The sequence below is a fragment of the Narcine bancroftii genome, chromosome 1 (assembly GCF_036971445.1).
Source record: "Narcine bancroftii isolate sNarBan1 chromosome 1, sNarBan1.hap1, whole genome shotgun sequence".
Taxonomy (NCBI): Eukaryota; Metazoa; Chordata; class Chondrichthyes; order Torpediniformes; family Narcinidae; genus Narcine; species Narcine bancroftii.
The window spans coordinates 237,933,836-237,956,210 of record NC_091469.1 but is presented as its reverse complement, the minus strand read 5'-3'; the positions used below and the strand labels follow the sequence as shown (position 1 = coordinate 237,956,210).

General features: G+C 42.9%; 1 protein-coding gene across 14 annotated transcripts in view; it reads left to right on the top strand.

Moving 5' to 3' along the window:
- LOC138740513 (casein kinase I) overlaps positions 1-22,375 on the top strand; it is a 488,373-nt gene that overhangs the window by 74,500 nt on the left and 391,498 nt on the right. For all 14 annotated transcript variants that reach the window (XM_069893289.1, XM_069893305.1, XM_069893299.1 and 11 more), the window contains exon 3: positions 16,238-16,278. In XM_069893289.1, the coding sequence (XP_069749390.1) occupies positions 16,238-16,278 (41 nt within the window). The remainder of the gene's footprint in view (positions 1-16,237; positions 16,279-22,375) is intronic.

Here is a 22,375-nt window from a genome sequence, read left to right as displayed (position 1 = left end):
AATTTGTGACAAATCTGAGCATCTTCACCTGAAGTATAGTTTGTCAGCGATAACAATGTTGAGATTAAAAATGAACTATAACCACTTAACTGCAAGGTGATCTCTGATGTTCATTATTATGCTTAAAGTAATGAGCAAGACTCGGTAGGTGCAGTGAACCACCACAAATGCTTTACTGAGCAAGATGAACGTATTTGCTTGCAGCTTGCGTCCACAGCCTTCCGTATACTCCCTACTAACCAACCAGGTACCCCGCACATGCGCAGTACACCACTAAATACGGAGGCTGCAGTGCATTGGAGCAGGAGTAGAATAGTCATAACAACAGCTGCCTACATCCCCTTTCTTGAGCTGGCCCCCACACATATTGTATTCCACATCTACATATATCAGACCAACAGCAACTAAGCAAAATATATACACGTCTGTCTCAGTCCTGATATCGTGGGTAAGGCCTGCAAACACGCCCCGCCCGCGTCTTATAGTATCCTTCTTTGGAAGTTGAGGCTTGTGGCAGCTCCACTGGAAAATCACCCTCGTTTGCGGTTGTTGGGATGCTGTCTGCGTCGCTCATGACTTCCTCTGGAACAGAGACGGGGCTCCCTATTATTTCTGGGTCTCTATATTCATACAAAAATATTGGTTCTTTGACTGGGAGGATGTGACTTCTATTCCTCTGGTATGTTTTTCTCCCTGACTTGATGAGGTATGACCATGGCTTATTGCAACACCTTGGTGGTCGTACCCTTCTGGAGTCTGGAGCCGAACCACCTGCCCTTCAGCAAGGGGTGTCAGTGGCCTGGTAGACCTATCGTAATATCTTTTCTGTGTAAGGCATTTGCATAGTAGCTGAGCATTAATGTCCTGAGGGTCCTTGATGTGAGGCTCCAAGAGCTTCTTCGCTACCAGAAGAGTCATCCTGGTCTGGCGGGACATCAAACGCTGTGCCGGCGAGCCCATGGTGTTATCCCTAGGGACATTTCTCAGGTTCACCAAACTGAGGAAGGTATCTGATTTGTCTCTAACAGCAATCCATGAGTTGCTTGGTGCTTCTTACAGCTCTTACGGCAAGTCCATTGTACTGAGGATATTCTGGGCTGCTGTAATGTGCTTGAAATCCCATGAGGAGGCAAAATCACAGAACTTCTGACCAGCGAACTGGCCACCGTTTTTGGACAGGAGTACGTGTGGGGCTCCATATACTGAGAAATGGCGATTCAGTTCTTGATCACTACTTCTGAAGTGGTAGTTTGCAATAAGTCTATTTCAAACCAGCCAGAGTATGAGTCGGTCAATACCAGGTAGTGCTGTCCATGCCACTCGAAAATATCCATTGCCACTGTGTATGATGGTAAGGTAGGCACTGGGTGGAGTTGCAGTGGCTTCTTTTGCTGGTGTGGCCTGGTATGGTTGCAAACTACACACGTGGACTTTCTCGTCTATCTGGTTGGACATTCCTGGCCAGAAAACTGTCCTTCGCCTGGCGTTTTGTTGCATCCATGCCTGGGTATCCTCTATGGAAGATTTCCACATATAATTTTTGTAGTGCAGCAGGAATGACCGCTCTTTGGCCTTTCATGATGATTCCCTCGTCGATGATCAGCTCGTCTCGATAGGGAAAGAATGGCTGTACTGCAGGTGGTAAACTGCGCTGTTTATTTGGCCAGCTGCCTGAAATGAGCCTGTCCAGGGAGCTTAGAGTCCTGTCATCCACAGTGTGCAGCCATAGCTCATCGAAACAGGCCGAGGAGATGTGGCTTATTGTCATGACATCAAAGGTGTCCCCTTCCTCAGTGTTTTGGGTAGTGCATTTTTTAGAAGCTTGTGAAAGGTCATGGGCTAGGTGCAGCTCTTTGCCACATCTGTGGATCAGAATGATGCTGTACTTTTGCAGATGGAGAATCATTTGCTGAAGTCTCGCTGGTGCTGCATGGATTGGTTTGTTGATGATTGTTATCAAGGCCAAATGGTTGGTTTCGTCAGTAATCAGTCTTTCATATGTATAGTCATTAAATTTGGAGTAGGCCAACACTACTTCTAAAAGCTTCTTCTCAATTTGGGCATACCTTGTCTCTGTGTCTGTTAGAGATCTGGATGCATATGCCACTGTCCTGTAGACGTGCTGCTCCCCTAGGCCATACTGTGAAGCATCACAGGTTAGTAGCATGTCAAAATAGGAGAGGAGAAGGGGGCAGGACATGTGCCGATTGAGGGCCATGAACGCATCCTGTTGATGTTGGTGCCAAATCCACTCTGTGTCTTTGTGGGTCAACTGGCGGAGAGGAGCTGTTAATTCACTGGCATTGGGTATTAACTTTCCCAGATAGTTCACCATACCCAGGAATCGTTGGAGGGACCCCAGGTCTGTGGGTGCTGGCATCTCGCTGATGGCCTTTGTTTTTGAAGGGTCCACTTTTAGTCCCCTACTGGTGAATATGTGGCCCAAGTAGGTGACTTGGTCAAGGCAGAACTTGCATTTATCAGGGTTGAACCTTAGATTTACTTCTCGTGCCCAGTCAAGCACCATTCGCAGATTCTCGTCATGTTCTTCATGCAACGTACCACTCACCAGTATGTCATCAACAATGATAGCACAAGGATACCTGGCAAATATTTGCTTCATAGCCCCTTGAAACACCTCACTTGCCGAATTGATACCGAATGGCATTCTCTGGAACTTATACTGACCGAATGCTGTACTGAAAGTGGTCAGCAGAGATGAACGACGATCAAGCAATATCTGCCAGAATGAGTTCCTCGCATCTAGAACTGAGCCATCTGTACGGCCACTTCCTCTATTGTCCGCATAGGGTGATGCAGCCTTCTGAGAGCTGTGTTAAGGTCTCGTGGATCGATGCAAATGCGAATCTGCTGTCCATCCTTTTTGGTAGCCACCATGGATGAGACCATTCTGTTGTTTCCGACACCCAATTCTTCCATTCTGTCCAGCTTGGCTTTATCCCTTTCTTTCATGGCCATGGGAATGTGGTGTGCTGGACAAACCCGTCTTACCTCTGGGTTGAGCCTCACGGAATATGCACTGGGAGTCTTCCCAGCTCGTTGGTGAAAAGTTCACTATATTCTGAGAAAACGGCTCAGTCCTCAGTCGGCGCCAAAGTAAACGAGACCCATGTCCATGCTCGCAGTGAGGCCAAGCAGAGGCTTGACATCCTTCTCCACTACAAAGAAAGGTAGCACTTGTATCCACAACGCAACTGTACAGTGTCAGTGGTAGGAATTTTACTGCCTCTATAAGCCACTAAACTTGTAGATTTGGCACATGGTTGTACTCGTTTCTTGTCTTTTAGTTGTTGGAAAATTTTCACTGGCATGACATTGCACTTAGCACTAGTGTCTATTTTCATCTTGGCTATTTTGCCATTTACCTCCACGGACACTAATGCCTCATTATTGCTTCTGATGTGGGCCATCATTCCTGCAGACACTCCGGCGACCTGATAATTGTCATCTGGGTCACCCTCTCCATCTCTGTAGATTGACTGCCCTCCTGGGTCTGGTCCGCGCAGAGGCTCACTGCGTGGACCTACAACGCCTCTGTAGTGGTTTCGTCTGCTGCAATTTTGACACTGCTGGCCATATGCCGGGCCCATCTCCCATTTTGGAAAGTGGTCTCCCCTGCAGTTGCCACACCCAATCCTGGGCACGGAGCGGGCCTGTCTGGGGAATTGAGTATCCTCTTCGATCCTCTGGCCACCGTCTGTTCACTGGTCTGTCTTGTACTGTGTTAAAACTTGCGGTAGGATGCTGTGAAGCAGTCAGTTTTCTGCTGTTCTCCTCAGTAGCTTCATAGGTAAGGCACGTTCCATTGGCCATCTGCAAAGTTAGGTTGCCCTCTCTCAGTAGTGACCTTCTCATGAGGTCGTCACGGATCCGCATATCATACGGTCTCTAATCAGTTCATCACTAAGTGTGCCAAAGTGGCAAGTTTTGGCTTCAATTTTTAGGTCACTCACGTATGAGTGTACAGTCTCGCCGGGTTCTGGTCCCTTTTATTAAATTTGTTTCTCCAATGTTATATTCTTCTGAGGGTTGTACATCTCCCTAAACTTTCATTCAAGGCATTCAGGGTCCTTTCTAGTTTCCGCTGCACAGATCATGAGATCACTTCACCTGCATAGACAAAGGACCTCTCCATTTCAATGGCTTCTGTGCCCACCAAATTTAACAAGATGTACGCTCTGGTACTTGTAGTCTTATCACTGTGTGCTGCTGCTATAAAAATATCATATTCCTGTTTGAATATGCACCAGATCTCAGCCACATTTCCATTGAACATCATGGGGTCGGGCTGTCTAAACACGCTGGCCATTTTGAGGTTTCACAAATGTGATCTGAATTACTCACTGTGGTACTTCAGTTGTGAGGCTTCACTTCTGACACCATGTTCATTATTGTGCTTGAAATAATGAGTAGTGTCGGTAGATGTAGTGAACCACAACAAATGCTTTAGTGAACAAGATAAACGTATTTGCATCACTGGGAAGGGGGGAGAGCTTGCCGCTTGCGTCCACAGACTTCTCTATACTCCCTACTAACCAACCAGATACCCCCCCCCCCCACATGCGCAGTACACCCCTGTAAATATGGAGACTGTAGCGTGATGCAGCAGGAGTAGAACAGCCACAGCTGGCTCACTGTGCTGGTGACCTGGGTTTAATCCTGGCCTCGTGTAGTTTGTAGGTTCCTACTGTGGCTGTAAAGTTTTTTTTCCCCCACCCCCGGGTGCTCTAATTTCTTTTTGAATCCCAATGATGAGAATGTTGGGAGCCACTGTTCCTTGACTCCAGTGGCAGAGGTAAATAGTAGAATTGGGGGGAATTGATAGGTATGTGGATAGGATTGGTTACAGGGAAAGCAATAGAAATATGGGGTGGCAGAGGAATTCTTCAGTAATTCCCATGCCAGACAAGAACATTATCATCTTATGTTGCCATACAAGCACCCAGTGAAGTAGTAACACTATTCAATTTCTGTGTACCGGACATGTTAGGGTTGGGGGAATACTTTGTATGGCACTTTGCTAAATCTGCAACATATCTATTGATTCTGGACATAGACTAGCAAAGAACAATAATAAAAGCAACATAATATTTATAGCAGAACTTAAAATGAAATGATATTGAAATGGTGACAATGTGTGTTTACCTCATTGAAAATGTTATTATTAACTGAGCATTTGGAATAATTTAAATAAAAAGGTTCTTGTGATATTAGAGTTGACCAAAAATTGTTAATTTGCTGGATAAACAAACAGAATTGGGGGGGCCAATTAAAAACAACTACGCTGTTCCTTAAATAAGGAGAATTGGGGGCCCAAATTTGCAGTACAATTACATGTGGGCAATGCTCCACAAACTTGGAAAGGACCAACGAAGATGAAGTACTAGAAATTGATTGGGAGTTGTTGGAGCAGTAAGATGATGAATTGGGACATAGCACAAGAAATTTATTTACCAATACTGAAGTGCAATTTTAAAATGTGCTTTATTTCTACTTCTTACAAGCCCGGAGGACCTCAAAACCCAGCAGCAATAGATATTCACCAAAACAAATGGTTAAACAAAAGTTGCTTTTAATTATCTTTAAACATGAAAACGGATGACACTTTAACTTATTACCATTAACTTAACCTAACATCCCCCTTCTAATTCTAAGCGCACGTGTACGTAAGTTCAGAAGAGTTCTTTGATTCACTGTCCAATCTCACTTCTCATTCCTCTAAGTTTACTGGTTGCAGGCAATTCTTATACTATGGACAGAATTTAACATTTATGAAGTTCACCAGGCTTTGGTGCTTGAAAGGTAAATGATTTCAGCTCAGGAAGGTTCTTCTCAGTTTTCAGAGAGAGATTTGTTGTTCCTGGACACACTGACCCAGTTTAATCAGCCATGTCAGTGTCTTGCTGAAGAAACTTGTCCCATCAGGGTTTTCCAGATGATAACCTCTTTCTTTTGGGTCACCATAGAGTTTCTTTTTGTGAAAGATTAGGCAGCCAGTCCTCTCACACGAACCACAAGGGCTTTGACCAGGGTGAACTAAGCACTAACAACCCATCTTCCAAATGGGGTTTTTCCACAAGTTTTCCAGCTTGTCCTGTTCCAGCCCCAGTTGCTGCTGCTGAGTGTAGCACTGCAGAACTGATCTCTCTCTCTCTCTCTCTCTCTTTGAGTAAAAGCCTATTTTTCTCTCTCTGGTTGCAAAAACCACATGACTCTCTTGGAACAGCAAGCTGCACTCCCAGACAGCCTGCAGTTCCAAACAACTCCTCCGATCTCTTTCATCTGTTGATTTTCGAAACAACAATCCATTAATGAAGTCTCTTGGGCACTCCCTAAAATTTTGCAAAGGCCCCCAGGAGATGCCCTGTCTGGCTTGAGCAGAGCTCCAGTATTTTAAATGAGATCTGTTTTGAAGTGTTTGTGTGTGACCTACACTAAAAAAGGCTGCCCCAATTTATCTCCCAAAAACATACAACACAATACAAGCAATCTGTCACATACTATAAAACTGCTCTTGATCAGAATAGATGTAAAGTGAGCAGAATGTTTTGAATGGTTCCCACAACCTAAGAGCATTATTTTTCGACTAATTTTTATGGAACTAATTGTCTGTTGAAACTTAATGGGTATTAATGAAAAGAATAATTTTGTATCTCAAAATTACTTGAGGTGAAGATATTAAAATAAATAGTAACTTAATCTTGCATTATAAACCTTTGTAGCCCTATATAAATAAATTGCTGTTCTTGTCCATTGTGAACAACTTGCATTAATTTTGCATCCCGTGATCTTCTGTTATCAGTGCTCTTCTTTCCAGCTTTAATTAACTATGCTTTATTTTCTGTGGTATTTGGTATTTCTTTGGGTCAGGGAAGTTTGTAGAATTTTCACACCAGTTTCCTGGGCTTTCAAAAGCCAAAATACATTGTGTTTTGTAGAATAAACTGCCCTGAGGATTTTTTAAATGTGCATTTTCTGAGGCATTTTAAGATTTTGTCAGAGAGCTATCCTTTCATTAGACTTCAAAAATTATAAATTATAAATGAAAATGTAGAAGATCTTAAGCAATTTTCTTTACTGCCTCATTTTCTTCATTCTCATTCTGAAAACGTACCTCAAAATTAATTTTATGCTTCACAGTGAGTGAATTTCAACAGAACATATCACCACTGAAGACCTTGTTTCAACTGTGTATTTAACTTTGATTGTAGTCATTTTTTGCAGCTTTTGTTTGAACGACACTTCAATGTTAAGTGGAAATTTTGATGTTGTTATAATCCATATTAATGTTTTGCATACATGCATAGTGAATTATGATTAATTTCTGAAGCCTTTTTATGCTAGTCCATTGGGAATTGCTGTCTATAGCTCTCATTCAATTTTCATCTGATATCCAAATGTTTGTGCCAGTCCAAGTTTAAAATCTTTTCTCCCTATTTCATTACCCAAAATGTTTCAGGGAATGTTCCTTTGGTTATCTCATCAGATGTTGATGCACAAAACATCGATTGTGAAATATAAGACGTGATTCTTTTTGAAATGTGCTTTTCCTTTACCATGGAAGTTGTTGTTTATGAAAGTGTTCATGGTGGAGGGCATGTCCACCGTGCCAAAGACAGACGTGATGCAAGGTGAGGACCGAGATGAAATGGTCATCACAAAAGAGGAGGTACTGAGCAAACCTGGATCTAAAGATGTACAAGTCCTTGGTCCTGATAGAATGCATCCCAGGGTATTGAAAGAAATGGCAGAAGCTATCGTGGAGGCCTTGGTGATTATTTACCCAAATTCTCTGGGCAGGAAGGCAGTGAATGTCATGCCACTATTTAAAAAAGGACATAGGCAAAAGGCAGGGAGCTATAGACCAGTTAGTTTAGCATCCACGATTGGGGAAAATGCTTCAAGCCATTTTTAAAGAAGAAATAGTGAGGCATCTGGAGTGAAATGGATCCATCAGGCAGACATAGCATGGATCCAGCAAAGGCAGGTCCTGTTTGACGAACTTGCTGGAGTTCTTTGAGGAAATAATGAGTGTAATAGATAGAGGGGAGCAGAATGGATGTTGTTTTCTTGGATTTCCAGAAGATGTTCAATAAGGTGCCGCATAAAAAGTTTGAACAATAGATAAGGATACATCGAGGTGATGTATTAGCATGGATTGAGGATTGGTTAATGATTAGAAAGCAGAGGGATGGGATACAGGGTTTTTTCTGGTTGGCAATCAGTGGTGAGTGGGTTGGTGTTGGGCCTGCAACTGTTTGGCGGTTTAGAAGAAGGGAATTTGCTGATGACACTGAATTGAGTGGAAAAGCAAATTGTGCAGAGGATACGGAGAGTCTGCAGAGAAATATAAATGGGTTGTGATTGGGCAAGGGTCTGGCAGATGGAGTACAATGATAGTAAATCCACTTGAGAAGGAAAATGAAGGTGAAATTATTTAAATGGCAAGCAATTGCAGCATGTTGACGTGCAGAAGGACCTGGGAGTGCTTGTACGTAAATTGCAAAAAGTTGGTTTGCAGTTACAGCAGGCTATCAAGACATATTGAATGATGGCCTTTATTGTTAGAGGGATTGAATTGAGCAGTAGTGAGGTCATGCTGTAACTGTACAAGGTACTGGTGAGGCAGCCTCGAGAGTTCTGCATGCATTTACATAGAACATAGAACGATTCAGCCCAGTGCAGGCCCTTCGGCCCTCAATGTAATGCCGACCCATATATTGCTTCCTTAAAAAAAAGTACTAAACCCTTCTTACATCGTAACCCTCTATTTTCCTTTCATCTGTGTGCCTGTGTAAGAGACTCTTAAATGCCCCCAATGTTTCAGCCTCCACCACCATCCCCAGCAAGGCATTCCAGGCACCCACAACTCTTGTTTTTTAAAAAAAAACTTCCTTCCCTTCACTTTGTACATGTATCCTCAGATGTCTGCTATTCTTGCCCTGAGAAACAGGCGATGGCCACCCTGTCTATGCCTCTCATAATCTTGTAGATCTCTATCAAGTCTCCTCTCATCCATCTGGGCTCTAAAGAGAAAAGTCCCAGCTCTTGCCTCATAAGACTTGTTTCCCAATCCAGGCACCATCCTGGTAAATCTCCTTTGCACCCTTTCCATAGCATCCACATCCTGTAATGATGTGACCAGAACTGAATGCAATATTCTCAGAGTGGTCTCACCAGAGATTTGTAGAGCTGCAACATGACCTGAATTCAATCCCCCCCCCCATTAATGAAGCCCAGCATCCCATAGGCTTTCTTAACTATCCTATCAACCTGTGCGGTGACCTTGAGGGATGTATGGATGTTTATCCACACTCTTAAGTAACAAACCATTAACCCTGTACTCAGCCTTCTGTTTTTTCCTTCCAAAATGCATCACCTCACACTTATCCAGATTGAACTTCCATCTGCCACTTTTCTGCCCAACTCTACAGCCTGTCTATATCCTCTTGTAACCTTCAACAACCTTCAGCTCCATACACAACTACTCCAACCTTTGTGTCTTCTGCAAACTTGCCCATCCTTCCACCCCTTCATCCAGGTCATTTATAAAAAATCACAGAAGCAGGGGTCAAGGACTGATCCTTGTGGTACTCGACTAGTCACCAACCTCCAGGAAGAATACTTTCCTTCCACTACCACTCTCTGCTTTCTTCCAACATGCCTTTTTTTTTATCCACACAGCCAAGGTTTCACTGATCCCATGCCTCTTGACTTTCTGGATGAGTCTCTTGTGAGGGAACTTGTCATATGATTTGCTAAGATCCATATGGACCACATCTACCATCTTATCCCCATCAATTTCTTTTGTTGTCTCCTTGAGAAACTCAGTTAGACTCATGAGGCACAACCTTCCCTTTTTGAAGCCATGCAGATTATCCTTGAGGAGACTGGACTTCTCCAAATGCTCATAGATCCTATCCTTAAGAATCCTCTCCATAAGTTTGCCCACCATTGACATAAAACTCAGGATTCTCCCTATTACCCTTATTAAACAAGGGGAGTACATTTGCCATTCTCCAATCCTCCAGCACCTCCCCTGTGGCCAAAGGGTATTCAAATCTCATAGTTACTGCCCCAGCTAACTCTTCTCTCACTTCCCACAGCAACCTGGGTAGATCGTGTCTGGCCCCAGGGACTTATCAATTTTGATGTTTATCCAGAAGATCCAACACTTCTGCTTCATTAATCTCCACAATGATGTTGTCACTTTCTACCTCACCCTGATCAAGGTCCTTTTCTCTTGTGAATACTGATGCAACGTATTTATTTTGGACATCCCCCAACCTCTACTGCCTCCATGCACATGCTGCCTCCTGTTACATACCAGACCACCAGCAATAGAAATTCACCAAGGCAATGGTACCTTTAAAATAATAATATTTATTATTAATTATTAAAAACATATCACTTCTTACTTAACTCTAAATTTAACTTACTTAACCCCAATATGCTCAAATGTGTATGACATGATATTAAAGTTCAGTCAGTTTTCTTTTGAAACTCAGATTCTTTAAATTGTGGCTCAATAACAATTTTGAAGTAGGTGTGAGGCATCAGACTTCAAAACTCATAAATTTCTTGTAGAGTATTTTCCAGAGAATTGTTTCTTGGGAACGATTTTCTCTTCTTGCATGGAGGTTACATGTTCGCTTCCACAATGATTTCCCAAACTCTGGTATGAGTCTGGCCAAGTTCCCATTATGATAGATATGAGTCAGAAACCAGAACGATCTTGCTTTCTTTTGGCCAGAATTGGATCAATCACAAGTGGCTATTTAAAATGGCACCACAGCACTGTTCCCTCCCCCCTCCTCCTACCCCTTCCCCCTCCCCTCCCCATGACCAAGAGAAGCAGCAAAGTGGTCATCCCTTCTGAAGCCACTGTTGGTCTGTGTTACTCGCAGAATGTTACGGCATTTCAATCCTGTGTGACTTGCAGAATGCCGCTGCGCATTTTTCTTGTCTCAAGTGTCTCTGTTTTCACTAATAGGTTCTCTCAAAATGTCTAATCATGTGACATGACATCATTGCTGTCTTTGAAATTACTTCAAAAGTATGAATCATAAACAAAGGACCCTGGCCTGTCTGTTTCTCATTGAATCAAGTCCTACTTGTTTGAACAGATGCCTCTTTCCCCTGTCCCAGTGGGATAAACCTATTCCTAATACTCCTAGCAGTGAAGTAGACACATTTCAACCCCTCTGCCTAACTACATTTATGATTTGTCCCCTGCCTGTCATCATGCTTTTGTCCTTCTACCCTAATCTCTGCCCTTACATTCTGATCCCCACGTCCCCGACCAAACTAGTTTGAACCCACCCCAACAGCTCAGCAAACCTGCCTGCCAGGATATTGGTCCCCCTCCAGTTCAGGTGCAGCCTGCCCTTTATGTCCAGGTCAGACCTTCCCCAGAAGAGATCCCAATGATCCAGAAACCTGAACCCCTGCATTAACTTTTAAGCCACAACTTCCTGTTCCTTCCCTCTCTGGTGTGTAGTACAGGCAGAAATCCTGAGATTACCACCCTTCAGGACCTGCTTTTTAACTTATTTCCTACTTTGCTATAGTCCCTCTTCAGGACTTCATTCCTACTCCTATCTGTGTCATTGGTCCCCATGTGGACCATGACATCTGGCTGGTTGTCTTCCCATTCCAGAATGTTATAAACTCGATCAGAGAGATCCCTGGCACCTGGGAGGCAACATCCCATCCAGGAGCCTCTTTCTTATTCTCCACTTCTGGTCTCCTAATTTGAGGAAGGATGTACTGGCTTTGGAGGTGGGCCAGAGGAGGTTCACCAGGTTCATTCCAGAGATGGGGTGGCAGGCGGTTTAGCCAGCGAGGAGAGATTAAGTTGTCTGTGACTACTTGCTGGAATTTCGAAGAACGAGAGGGAATCTTGTAGAAAATTATGAAAGGCATGAATGAGATGAAGGAATGTCAGTTGTTCCCATTGGTGGGGGAAGCTCGAACTGGAGGATATAACCTCAAGATTCAGGGTAGTAGATTCAGGATGGAGATGAGGAGGACAATGTTTCTCAGAGGGTGGGGTATCTTTGGAATTTGCTGCCTTTTGAAACAGTGAAAGTTACCTGAGTAAATATATTTAAGATCATTAGTGAGGGCATCAAGGGATATGGGGAAAAGGCCGGAAATTGGAACTAGTGTAGAGTAGCTTAGTGTAGATTTACAGAACAGATTCGATGGTCCTAATGGCCTGCTTCTGGTCCTTTGTTTTGTGATCTTATGACCATTGGATGGAATGGATTATCACAAAGTCAGGGATATGGGGAAAAAGGCAAGGAGGTGGAGATGAGCCTATCATCAAATCAACCATGATCTCATTGACTTGCGCAGCCTGCTCGCCAACTTCTGCTCCTATTTCTTAGGAAAGATGCTAAAAATATCCTCAAAACAGACGTTAAGTTACAATGTCCTCCATACTTTTGAGGCAAAGACATTTTTTCCCTTTTATTTTCTCTGATGCTCCACAGTTTTAAATTTGTAATCAAAGAATTCACATGTAATTAATGTGCACATTCCAGATTTCATTCAAGGTCACTTGTCTACATTTTGGTTTGAGCATGTAGAAATGACAGCTCATCATCCCTTCATTTCAGGACGTCATAATCTTTGGGACTTTGGGCTTCACAGGTATTTGTGAATATTCAGGCATGTTTAATTGCTTCATTGGTGCAGGTATAAGAGAGCTAGCCTTGCGTCTAAGCTTTTTATCACATTTGGAGTCTAGTTGCCATTTTTCAACATGAGGACCAGAGTTGCGCCAATGAAAGACAAAAAAGCCATTATGAGGTTTTTTTTAAAAAAAAGAATAAAACAAGAGGAGACATCGTCCAAACCTTAGGATTTCCAAAATTAATAATTTGGGTCATGATTGAGAAGAAAAAGTGCACTGGTGAGCTCAGTAATCACAAAGAAGACGTCCACTGCTGCTGACAAGAATTCTCATCATAATGAAAAAAATCTCCAAACGTATGTCCAACAGATCAGAAACACTCTTCAGGAGGCAGGTGTGGGTATGTTAATGACTACTAACCGTGAACAGAAAGACAGAGACCGCACTGCAAAATGCAAACCGTGGCAAGTGTGGCCTCCTTTGGAGCTTGGCCAGTTCCTTTGTGTCTCCACACCTTGCTCTCGCTGTTTTCTGTTCCAGAATTCTGCAGGTTTTTTCCAATACTTCTCCACCTTTATACTCGAGCTTTTTGACTGTACGAAAGGGTCTTCTCTCTCACCTTTTTCCTCCATCTCCTTTCATAGTATCAAAAACAAGCCACCCCTTCCCAAACAGTTCTTGCCTTTCCTCGCTTCTCCATATCCAACTAACTCCTCTTGTCTATTGATCTGGACTCCACGCCCTCCAATCTTCCCTTTAGCCTTCTGCAGGTCCAAAGTGCCAGTGTATGTCTTTACCTCCCATTAGACACTGTTGAGAGCTGCTGAGTTCCTGCAGCATTTTCGTGCTTTTATCCACCACACTTTGCAGAGAATGAATAAAAAGTTGGTCGCCATTTTCGTCTTATGATTTCTCCATGCCATGCAGACATATTAATTGTTTTTCGTGTTCTCTAAATGCTAATGCTTTCCAACTTTTTTTTTGGTTTGGCCTGCCCTTCATTTGCATTTCTTTGTGAGCAGCCTATCCTTTATCAATTTTTCGCTCTTTCTCATGTCAGCAGCTCCTTTCACACTTGCATCCCACTAAATTGGCTGTTCAGTGTCCTGGGAAAGGAATGGGGATTTGGCTTTTCACAATTGACCGCTGCTAACTGGGACACTGAAGGCTTTCACACTTGCATAAGGACTGTTCTACCTTCTATTGGTGAAATCATGATGTATTGAGTGATGTTGTACCTGCCCTAAATTCTGATCATTGTATTATGATCTTTTATTTGAACAAAATTAATCATGCCTAATTATAATATAATTAAGCTTTATGTACACCACATTATGAGCCCTTCAGACCCTGTTGTGCTGACCTATATAAACCTTTATAAGGGACTGTGAGAAAGTGCTAGCAGTAAATAGCAATAGTGGACAATTTTTAAAGGTGGGAAAGTTTGTAGCACTATAGCGCACAATTTATACAGTGTGGGAAAGTCAGTGGCACTATTGTGTACAATTTATAAATACTTTAGGAAAAAGTGATGTTGGACCTGCCCTCCCAGAATGCCATTCTACAGAGAAAGGGCTGTATGACTGGCCGCAGCAACAGAGCATTTATGGAGGGGTTTCTCTGCCACATGGCATTTCTGAGAAGTGAGGTTCGTCATTGCTTTTTCCCCAAGGCCTTTATAAATTGTGCGCTTTAATGCTACCAACTTTCACACACTGTTCAAAAATTGTCCACTATTGCTATTCATTTCCTCTCTCTCCCACTGTGACTTTCCCACGGCAAAGTTTATTGCTTCATTTTAATCTTTTTTTCCTTCACATTCCTGCACTCATGCAAAATCTTGGGTCGTTTCAATCCCACAATGCAATTGCCCATTCAACTCTTGCCTGATTGCAATGCTGGTGTCTGCAGACACCAGGGATTGTACTAGGGGTTGAGATGATGTAATCTGGCGCCGGAGTTGAACTGATTTTGCTTTCACCCTTTCAAGGCCGATTGACAGTCAAGTCCTGGGATCACTTGCAAGTGTGAAAGGGGCTAGCATGAGCTCAGAGGGCTGATTATCAAATCCTGCATCCCTCTCCCACTCTTCCTGGTTTAATACTTTTTAACTTTAATTTTTAAGTAAGCTTTAATTTTAATTTGATTGCTGTTTGGATGCAACCATCCTTGGACGATATCTCCATTTTTTTCCCCCAAAAAATCTTTTTATGACTCCAATACTTTAGCCTGTTTAATTTGATAAATCCACGAATCTAACATCACCAAACTTCGAAACTTCATAACCTGTTAAAATGAAGTGCATAGGATTTGCATTAATCCTTTTGTTGAACCTCATTGTTGTTATTTATTTAAGTAGCGCACTTAACACAACACAGGTTGATCCAAAGTGCTGAATGTATAATTAGGAATAAATTGGTTACTACCAAAATGATGACAGGCAGCAAAAATACACTGCCACAGCCATCTTTGTACAGAGACTCTTCAACTTAGAACATTATTGAAGCCCTAGCCTATTCCTCCCAATCACAGCAATGAACATCTTCCCAATTCCAAATGAACAACATTTCTGCCAACACCAGACTTCAAAGAACAAGCCGTGAACAGAAATAAGCCTGGTCACAATTCCGTTTGAATGTTTAAAAAGTCTTAGGGTTGGTTTACCAGCATCAGCTGGACTTGGATGTTGCCATCTGCCAGCTTCAAAGGGAAACTACTAATCAAGTCAGTTTCTCGAGGCGGCAGAGCAACTGTTTGCTTCAAAGCCCCCCTCCCCCTCCCCCCGACCTCGGGAAATCCGAACACCGTGAGGCCTCGTGCCTCAGGTCGACGTTAAAGACGACAAACATGTCCTTTGGAATTTCTCAGGGCTAACGCTGCTCCTCTGCTCCAGTCACATCGGGACATCACCTCTGTCTCCACCACATTGCACCATTTCCACGACCCTCAAAGCAGGCACTACTGGAAGGCCGAGGCCGCACTACCCCACAGCTCGGTCTCTTCAGTAGGCCTCGCTCCACAACCATCGAGCTGCAAGCCTCGTGGCTTCGAATCTGCGACTCGCTTGTTGTTTGGCCACCCAAGTTGCATCTTCAGACTCCCTGCGTTTCACCGAAAACTCTTGTTGAATCCAGGCGTGTGCACGGCGCATCTACCTGTTACAGCAGTCCTGGGATCTGGAGCAGCAGTTGCTGCGACTGCAGTCACGCTGCCATCTTGTCTCACTCTCCTAATGTTTTATCTCTGTTACTAATCTATCCCCTGAGTTTGCTTGTTTTATTGGTATTTGACTGTTTTCTTTTGTGCAGACCCACGTGATTACAGAGGGGAGAGATACTATAATCTCTTCTGTGAATCCAGACTTGAGGAATAGATTTGCAGGAGGGTGCACTAGACAATTAACATGATGGATTTTCAAACAATGTTCACTGATTATGGTGTCCTTGCAAAATGGGTGCTGATTTTTGTTTTGGCCACAACGTTAATCACTGTATGTTATCGTGCACAGTATTAAACTGTCATATTGCAAACAAAATGTGAAATATGACTAATTACTTTTCTTCTGTTTTCTTCAAGGCAAAAACTTGTACACAAATGAATATGTGGCGATTAAATTGGTAAGTTCGTAATTATTGTTCCTCTCCATATGCTGCAGTTACTGGGTCAGCAGTGATCAGCTGTTTTTTTTCTCCTCCCTCTAATGTGCGTTACTAATTGTGATAATTTTGCTTCAAAAGAATTAAGTATTCAGTACTTGGAATATCCAGATAAGTGATGGATTGGCTTTCACCTTTTGTGCTGACAAAGTTCAGATTTATTGTCTTAGTACATGACATCACACACAAGCCTCAGGTTCTTATTCTTCTTGCAGTTCAGGCAAAAACTGTTCTTGGGGCGGGGGGTGAAAAAAATCAGAAAAAGTGAAGCTTTTAAGATGCACTCACCTATCAAATGCTAGCCTGGAGAGATCGAAGAGGGTGTACCTGAACCCATGCCGAGCGAAGCTAGGGCTTTTGGTTCGATAAATTTATTTAACTTTTTGCATCAATATTTGGAGTCTGTGCTTCATTTCATGAAAACTTGTAGGTTTGATTACTAGTTTGAGAGCAATCGTCTTGTGATGAGGACAACATTTTTCTTTACAATTTTACCATGTTTTCAGAAATTTTACAGAGGCTTTGTTCCAGCATATTTCCGGCTTTTTAATGCTGCGCCTGTTGTCTAAAAAAAAATCTCTGAGACAGAATGGTGGGGCCATTCCAGTCCTTATTTCTGGCAGCAGGCACACTCAGTTCCTGAACGCTGTCTGTCAAAGGGAATCTGGCATTCCGGGACCAAATCGCGTAAGGAACATACCGTTGCGATGTCATGCAATGTGTGCGATGTTTCAGCGCAGAATTTGAAATTTTTTAAACCAGATAGGATTCAGGATCTAGCGGCCACGGTACTCTGCTAACTGAGGTGACGGAGAGATCCGTGAGCTCCTTACCCTCCATGCTGAGGACGATGTCAAGCGTTACCTTGCGGGAAACGGTAAAGGAGGCCCGTTATTGGAGAGGGTTGCTTAGAAGCTGAGAGACCATGTCTTTGCAAGGGACGAGGCAGGCCTGCATAAGAAATGCCATCAGGTAAACGACCACAACAGCAGGAGTAATCAAGAATCTGCACCTCATGATGGACAAGATAAAGAGCTAACTCTCTTCGTGATGACCATTTTTTGTTGGGTGTTTGCCCATAATCAGCTGTCTCGCTAATGTGTTCCATTGGTTTCTTGGATGCCAGCCTCGACAGAAACCTTCCGAAGCCCAGGTGGTGACTAAGGCTATGGACCGCGATGACGTGGAGAGGGGATGCAGAGGACCCATGAGGAGTTGCTGAGGGGATGGGGGCAGGAGATGGAGATGACAGCACGGGATTCCGATAGATGTGAGCGGGCTGAGGAAGTGGATGGGTTCAGCGACATGTGTAAAGACTTCCAGCCTGAGCTGCAGAACCAGGCATCACTTACGAGGGGAAGGATTGGACTCGTGTCATCTTCCGCACAACAGCCCCCTGCTCCCACTGTACTGCCACAAACATCTGCACCGCAGTACCGCGCTCCTGCACCCCATAGCCAGTAACTTTCTCCGGCACCACAGCACATGTAACTTAGACAAGGCACATGAGTTATTTTAACCATCTTCTTCTTCCTTCCTCCATCTGCTGGAGTGAAGTGACAGTTACTACTTTAGAACATGCTTCTTGGTGTTTTGTATATTTGGACAGTTGTAAATAGTTTAACACAGTTGAATTAAACCTTTTTATTGTTGTTTACACATTTCCTGTTCACTACAATTATCTGACAAGCAATATCCATTTACTAAAAGTTGGTACTTGCCAAGTTGCTTACAGAAGGAACATAATCACCTCACGGATCGCCTGTGCACCCTGATAAGCAGCGCAATCAGGCTCCTTAGGGAGATCGGGTAGCTCAGTCTTCCGGTCTGGCAAGAAGTGTTCCTTGATGATCTCACATATGTTGTGTAGAACACCACAGGCAGCAACTCTGTCTGATACAAAAGTTGTACATATATCGTTGCATGGCCAGGCATCTCCAGTGACCTTTGAGACACCCAAAAACATTTTTTACCAGCATCCTTGCTGAGCTCAAATGGTAGTTACAGCTTTGCTGACATTGATCAAATGCATGGTGGTTAATGAAGCCCTTCATCAGCCACTTCCTGAGGGGATCAGCTGGGTCTCCGATTAGATGCACAATGATTTCCACTCCGTTCACAGTTCTGTATTTCTGTGGGCAGAGCAATGTAACCTCTGAGATCACAGACAATCAGTTCATTAATGTTTTCAAGTGGCCGTTTTACATTAACAGGATAGAATCCTACCCTTGGCCATGACATAGGACTCCATTCCTTCAGTTAATTGATCTACACATACATTACACGACGATGGCGTATTTGGGCATCCCAGTTAATTGGCGTGCAGTGTCCTGGGATAGGACTGTTATCACTGGGCGACCTTTAACCGGGACACTGACTGCTTTTCCACTGAACACAACTCATCCCCAAGGATCGGAGAGTCAACTTTCAACTAGAAATGGGTGACTTTCTGCTGTCCTCATTCCACTGGATTAATCGGCATGCCAGTGTCAGCTGATGTGAGTAGGGGTCGAGGCCGTCACTCCCCAGTCTGATTTGACATCAACGTGCTGACTGTTTTTCTTTTTCCATTGGACCCTGTCCCAGTTTATTACCTGTTAATTCCTGGGACAAGGTGCCAGTGGAAAAGTGGCTATTCTTGTAACTTGCTTTGTTTTAACGAGCACAGAATTAGTCGAGCTCTTGAATGCAAAATCTTGAAGAGCCCATGCCAAAGCAGTACAATGGTTTCTTGAGTGAATCGTTAGCTTAACCTCAGTGGTCAGTTTGCATGGTGACAGCTGCACCTGATAGGAGCATGGGAGTATGGACCCCCATGGTGAGCTTATTTTGTCAAGCTAACATAGTACTTGAGGAATGTTAGAAATGGTCTGCTGTGTGCATGAATGATGATAGGGGAGGGTGGACGAAAAGAGAAAGGAGGCGCAGATATGTCTCACACATTGAGAAAATTTAACTTAGAAGTTTAAATATCAGCAGTTATAAGCGTTGATACCATGTTTTACTAAATATTCAGTTTGTTTCTTGTTTAGTGTTTGAAACTGGATTCTTTGGTCCCCATTACAGTTGCAAGTCAGAGACTACCTGTATTTCAAAAGTCAATGCATGTAATTGACTGGAAATACATTACTAGTGCAAGTTGAGGAGGTCAGCACATGTTTTGCCAGTTGGTGTATGGAATGTTTTATTTAAAGCTACCCTTTAAAAAAAAAGTAGCAAACTGGACAGATGCTTTCTCTTTGTGTTTGAAACATTGAGTGGTGAACAGCGTTTTTATCCATCGGTACCCAAACCCTGGAAGTCAGCAGGTAGTTGAGCCAGCCGAACACACGCACGCACGCAGGATAATGTTGCAGGCCTGATTCGGTGAGGATGGTCTGTTTTCTGGGCAGCATGACGTAAATGAACCAGATTGGTTTTTTTGTGGCCATCTGGTAGTTTCTTGGTTGTTGCGACTGGGAGCAGTTTTTTTAAAATACCAATTTTTTTTAATTTGGATTACGTAAATGAACTCATTTCCATGGTGGGCGTTGAACTTTGAATCAATGATATTGAGTTTTGACTGTGTAATTTAACCATGATGTATTTGGACTTTCACGAGAGAATTGGTCACCATGTTATGGAGGGCTAAGGAAAATGTCTGCAGTTCTTTGATGAAATGAGGTAAAAGTGATCTGCTTTTGCGACTCAACAAACCTTTTTACAAAATAAAGTTTAGATAGTAATTCTCTGAATTGATAATGAGACAAAATCAAATTATAATTGATGGATATTTTAAAAATGTAAATCTCAGACTAATTCAAGATAAAATTTCAGGACCTGTTCAATATGTGATTCTCTTGCCAGGTGTACGTGCACTCCAACAACACAAGGCTTAGAAAAGAGAGCATTTGGTTTGTCCTCTTCAATGTGAGAGGGTTCAACTACTTTTTAAATTTTTTTTTTATTTTTCACACTATGAACCATGTTAACCAAAATACACACAAACATTTCCCTCTTAAATATACAGTGTCATTTTTTCCCCTTTTCCCCCCTCCCTTCCCCCCCCTCCTTCCCTCCTTCCCACCCCCTCCCCACCCACTAAACGTTTAACATCAATGGCAATGAGCCTGGCAGAGTGGTGCAAAAGAAAAGGAAAAGGAGAAATGCAGTAGTTATTGGGGACTCCATTATCAGGGGTACGGACAGGAGGTTCTGTGAGCCGGATAAGTATACCCGCATGGTGTGCTGCCTTCCTGGTGCAAGGGTACGAGACATCACAAATCAGGTCCAAAATATTCTGAGAGGAGAGGGAGAGCAGCCTGATCTCTTGGTACATGTGGGTACAAACGACATTGACAAGAAAAGGGAGGAGGTAATGAAAAGGGATTACAGTGAGCTGGGACGAAAGTTGAAAGACAGGAACGCTAGGATGGTGATCTCGGGATTACTACCTGTTCTTCCAAATCCAAGTGATGAAAAGAATCTAAGGATAAGGAAAATGAACGTGTGGCTGAGATCCGGGTGTACAAGGCAAGGATTTGGCTTCTTGGATCATTGGGATCTCTTTTGGGGAAGGCATGATCTTTACAAGAGGGACGGGTTGCACCTAAATCCAAAAGGAGTCAACATTTTGGCAAGTATGTTTGGTACAGCAGTGAGGCAAGGTTTAAACTAATTTGGCAGGGGTATGGGAACCAGAGTGATAGGGAAAAGGGTAGGGAAGATAAAGTAATGGCCAGGAAAAGTAAAATAGGAAAAGTAATGTTGGGAGGAGAAAGTAAAAAAATCAGATGGAGCAGTGAGTTTTCGGGTCAATGATAGTGTTTAGAAAATTACAAAGAAAAATAGTGGGCAGAAAAATCAAAAGAAAAGGTTACAGAAGTCACTAGATATTAAAAGGACAAAGAGCATAAGGGCACTTTATCTGAATGCCCGCAGTATTAGAAATAAGGTTAGTGAACTTGAGGCGCAAATCGGTACCCATGCCTATGATTTGGTAGCCATCATGGAAACATGGCTACAAGGTGACCCTAAATGGGAATTAAACTTTCAAGGGTATCAGGTGGTGCAAAGAGATAGACAGGATGGTAAGGGAGGTGGAGTTGCACTCTTAATCAAAGATGAGTTCCAGGCAGTAGTGAGGAATGATACAAGATCTAAAGAGCATAATGTTGAGTCCATTTGGGTAGAGATAAAGAATAATAAAGGGAAAAAATTATTGGTGGGTGTTATCTATCGCCCACCATATAACAATAGTTTAGTGGCACAGGAAATAAATAGAGAGATAAGTGAGGCATGTAATAATGATACGGCAGTCATCATGGGGGACTTTAACTTCTACATAGATTGGGAAAATCAAGTTGGTCGTGGGAGTCTGGAAGAGGACTTCATAGAATGCATCCGCGATAGCTTTCTTGAGCAGCATGTTAAGGAACCCACAAGAGAAAATGCTCTCCTGGATCTAGTGTTGTGCAATGAGATAAGTAGAGTAAGATGTAATAGTCAGAGACCATCTGGGAAATAGCGATCATAGTATGATTGAATTTCTCATTCAGATGGAAGGGGAAATAGTTAGATCTAAAACTAATATATTATGCTTAAACAGGGGTGACTACCATAGAATGAGGGAGGAATTGGGCAGAGTGGACTGGGAGCACAGGCTGATTGATGAAACAGTTGAGGAACAGTGGAAGATTTTCAAAGAAATATTTTGTAATGCTCAACAAAAATGTATTCTGGTCAGGAAAAAGGGCAGCAAGGGAGGGAAAAATCAACCGTGGTTACAAAGGAAATAAAGGAGAGTATAAAATTGAAGGTGCAGGTGTACGAAGCTTCAAAGAGCAGTGGGAAACTGGAAGATTGGGATAACTTTAAGAGACAACAAGGGGTTCCAAAGCGGGTAATAAGAAATGGGAAAAAGGATTATGAAAGTAAATTGGCACAAAATATAAAAACAGAAAGCAAAAAATTTTATAAATATATAAAACGGCAGAGGGTGGCCAGAGTTAACATAGGACCCTTGGAGGATGAGAAAGGAAAACTGGTAGCAAAAAATGAGGAAATGGCTGAGGCATTA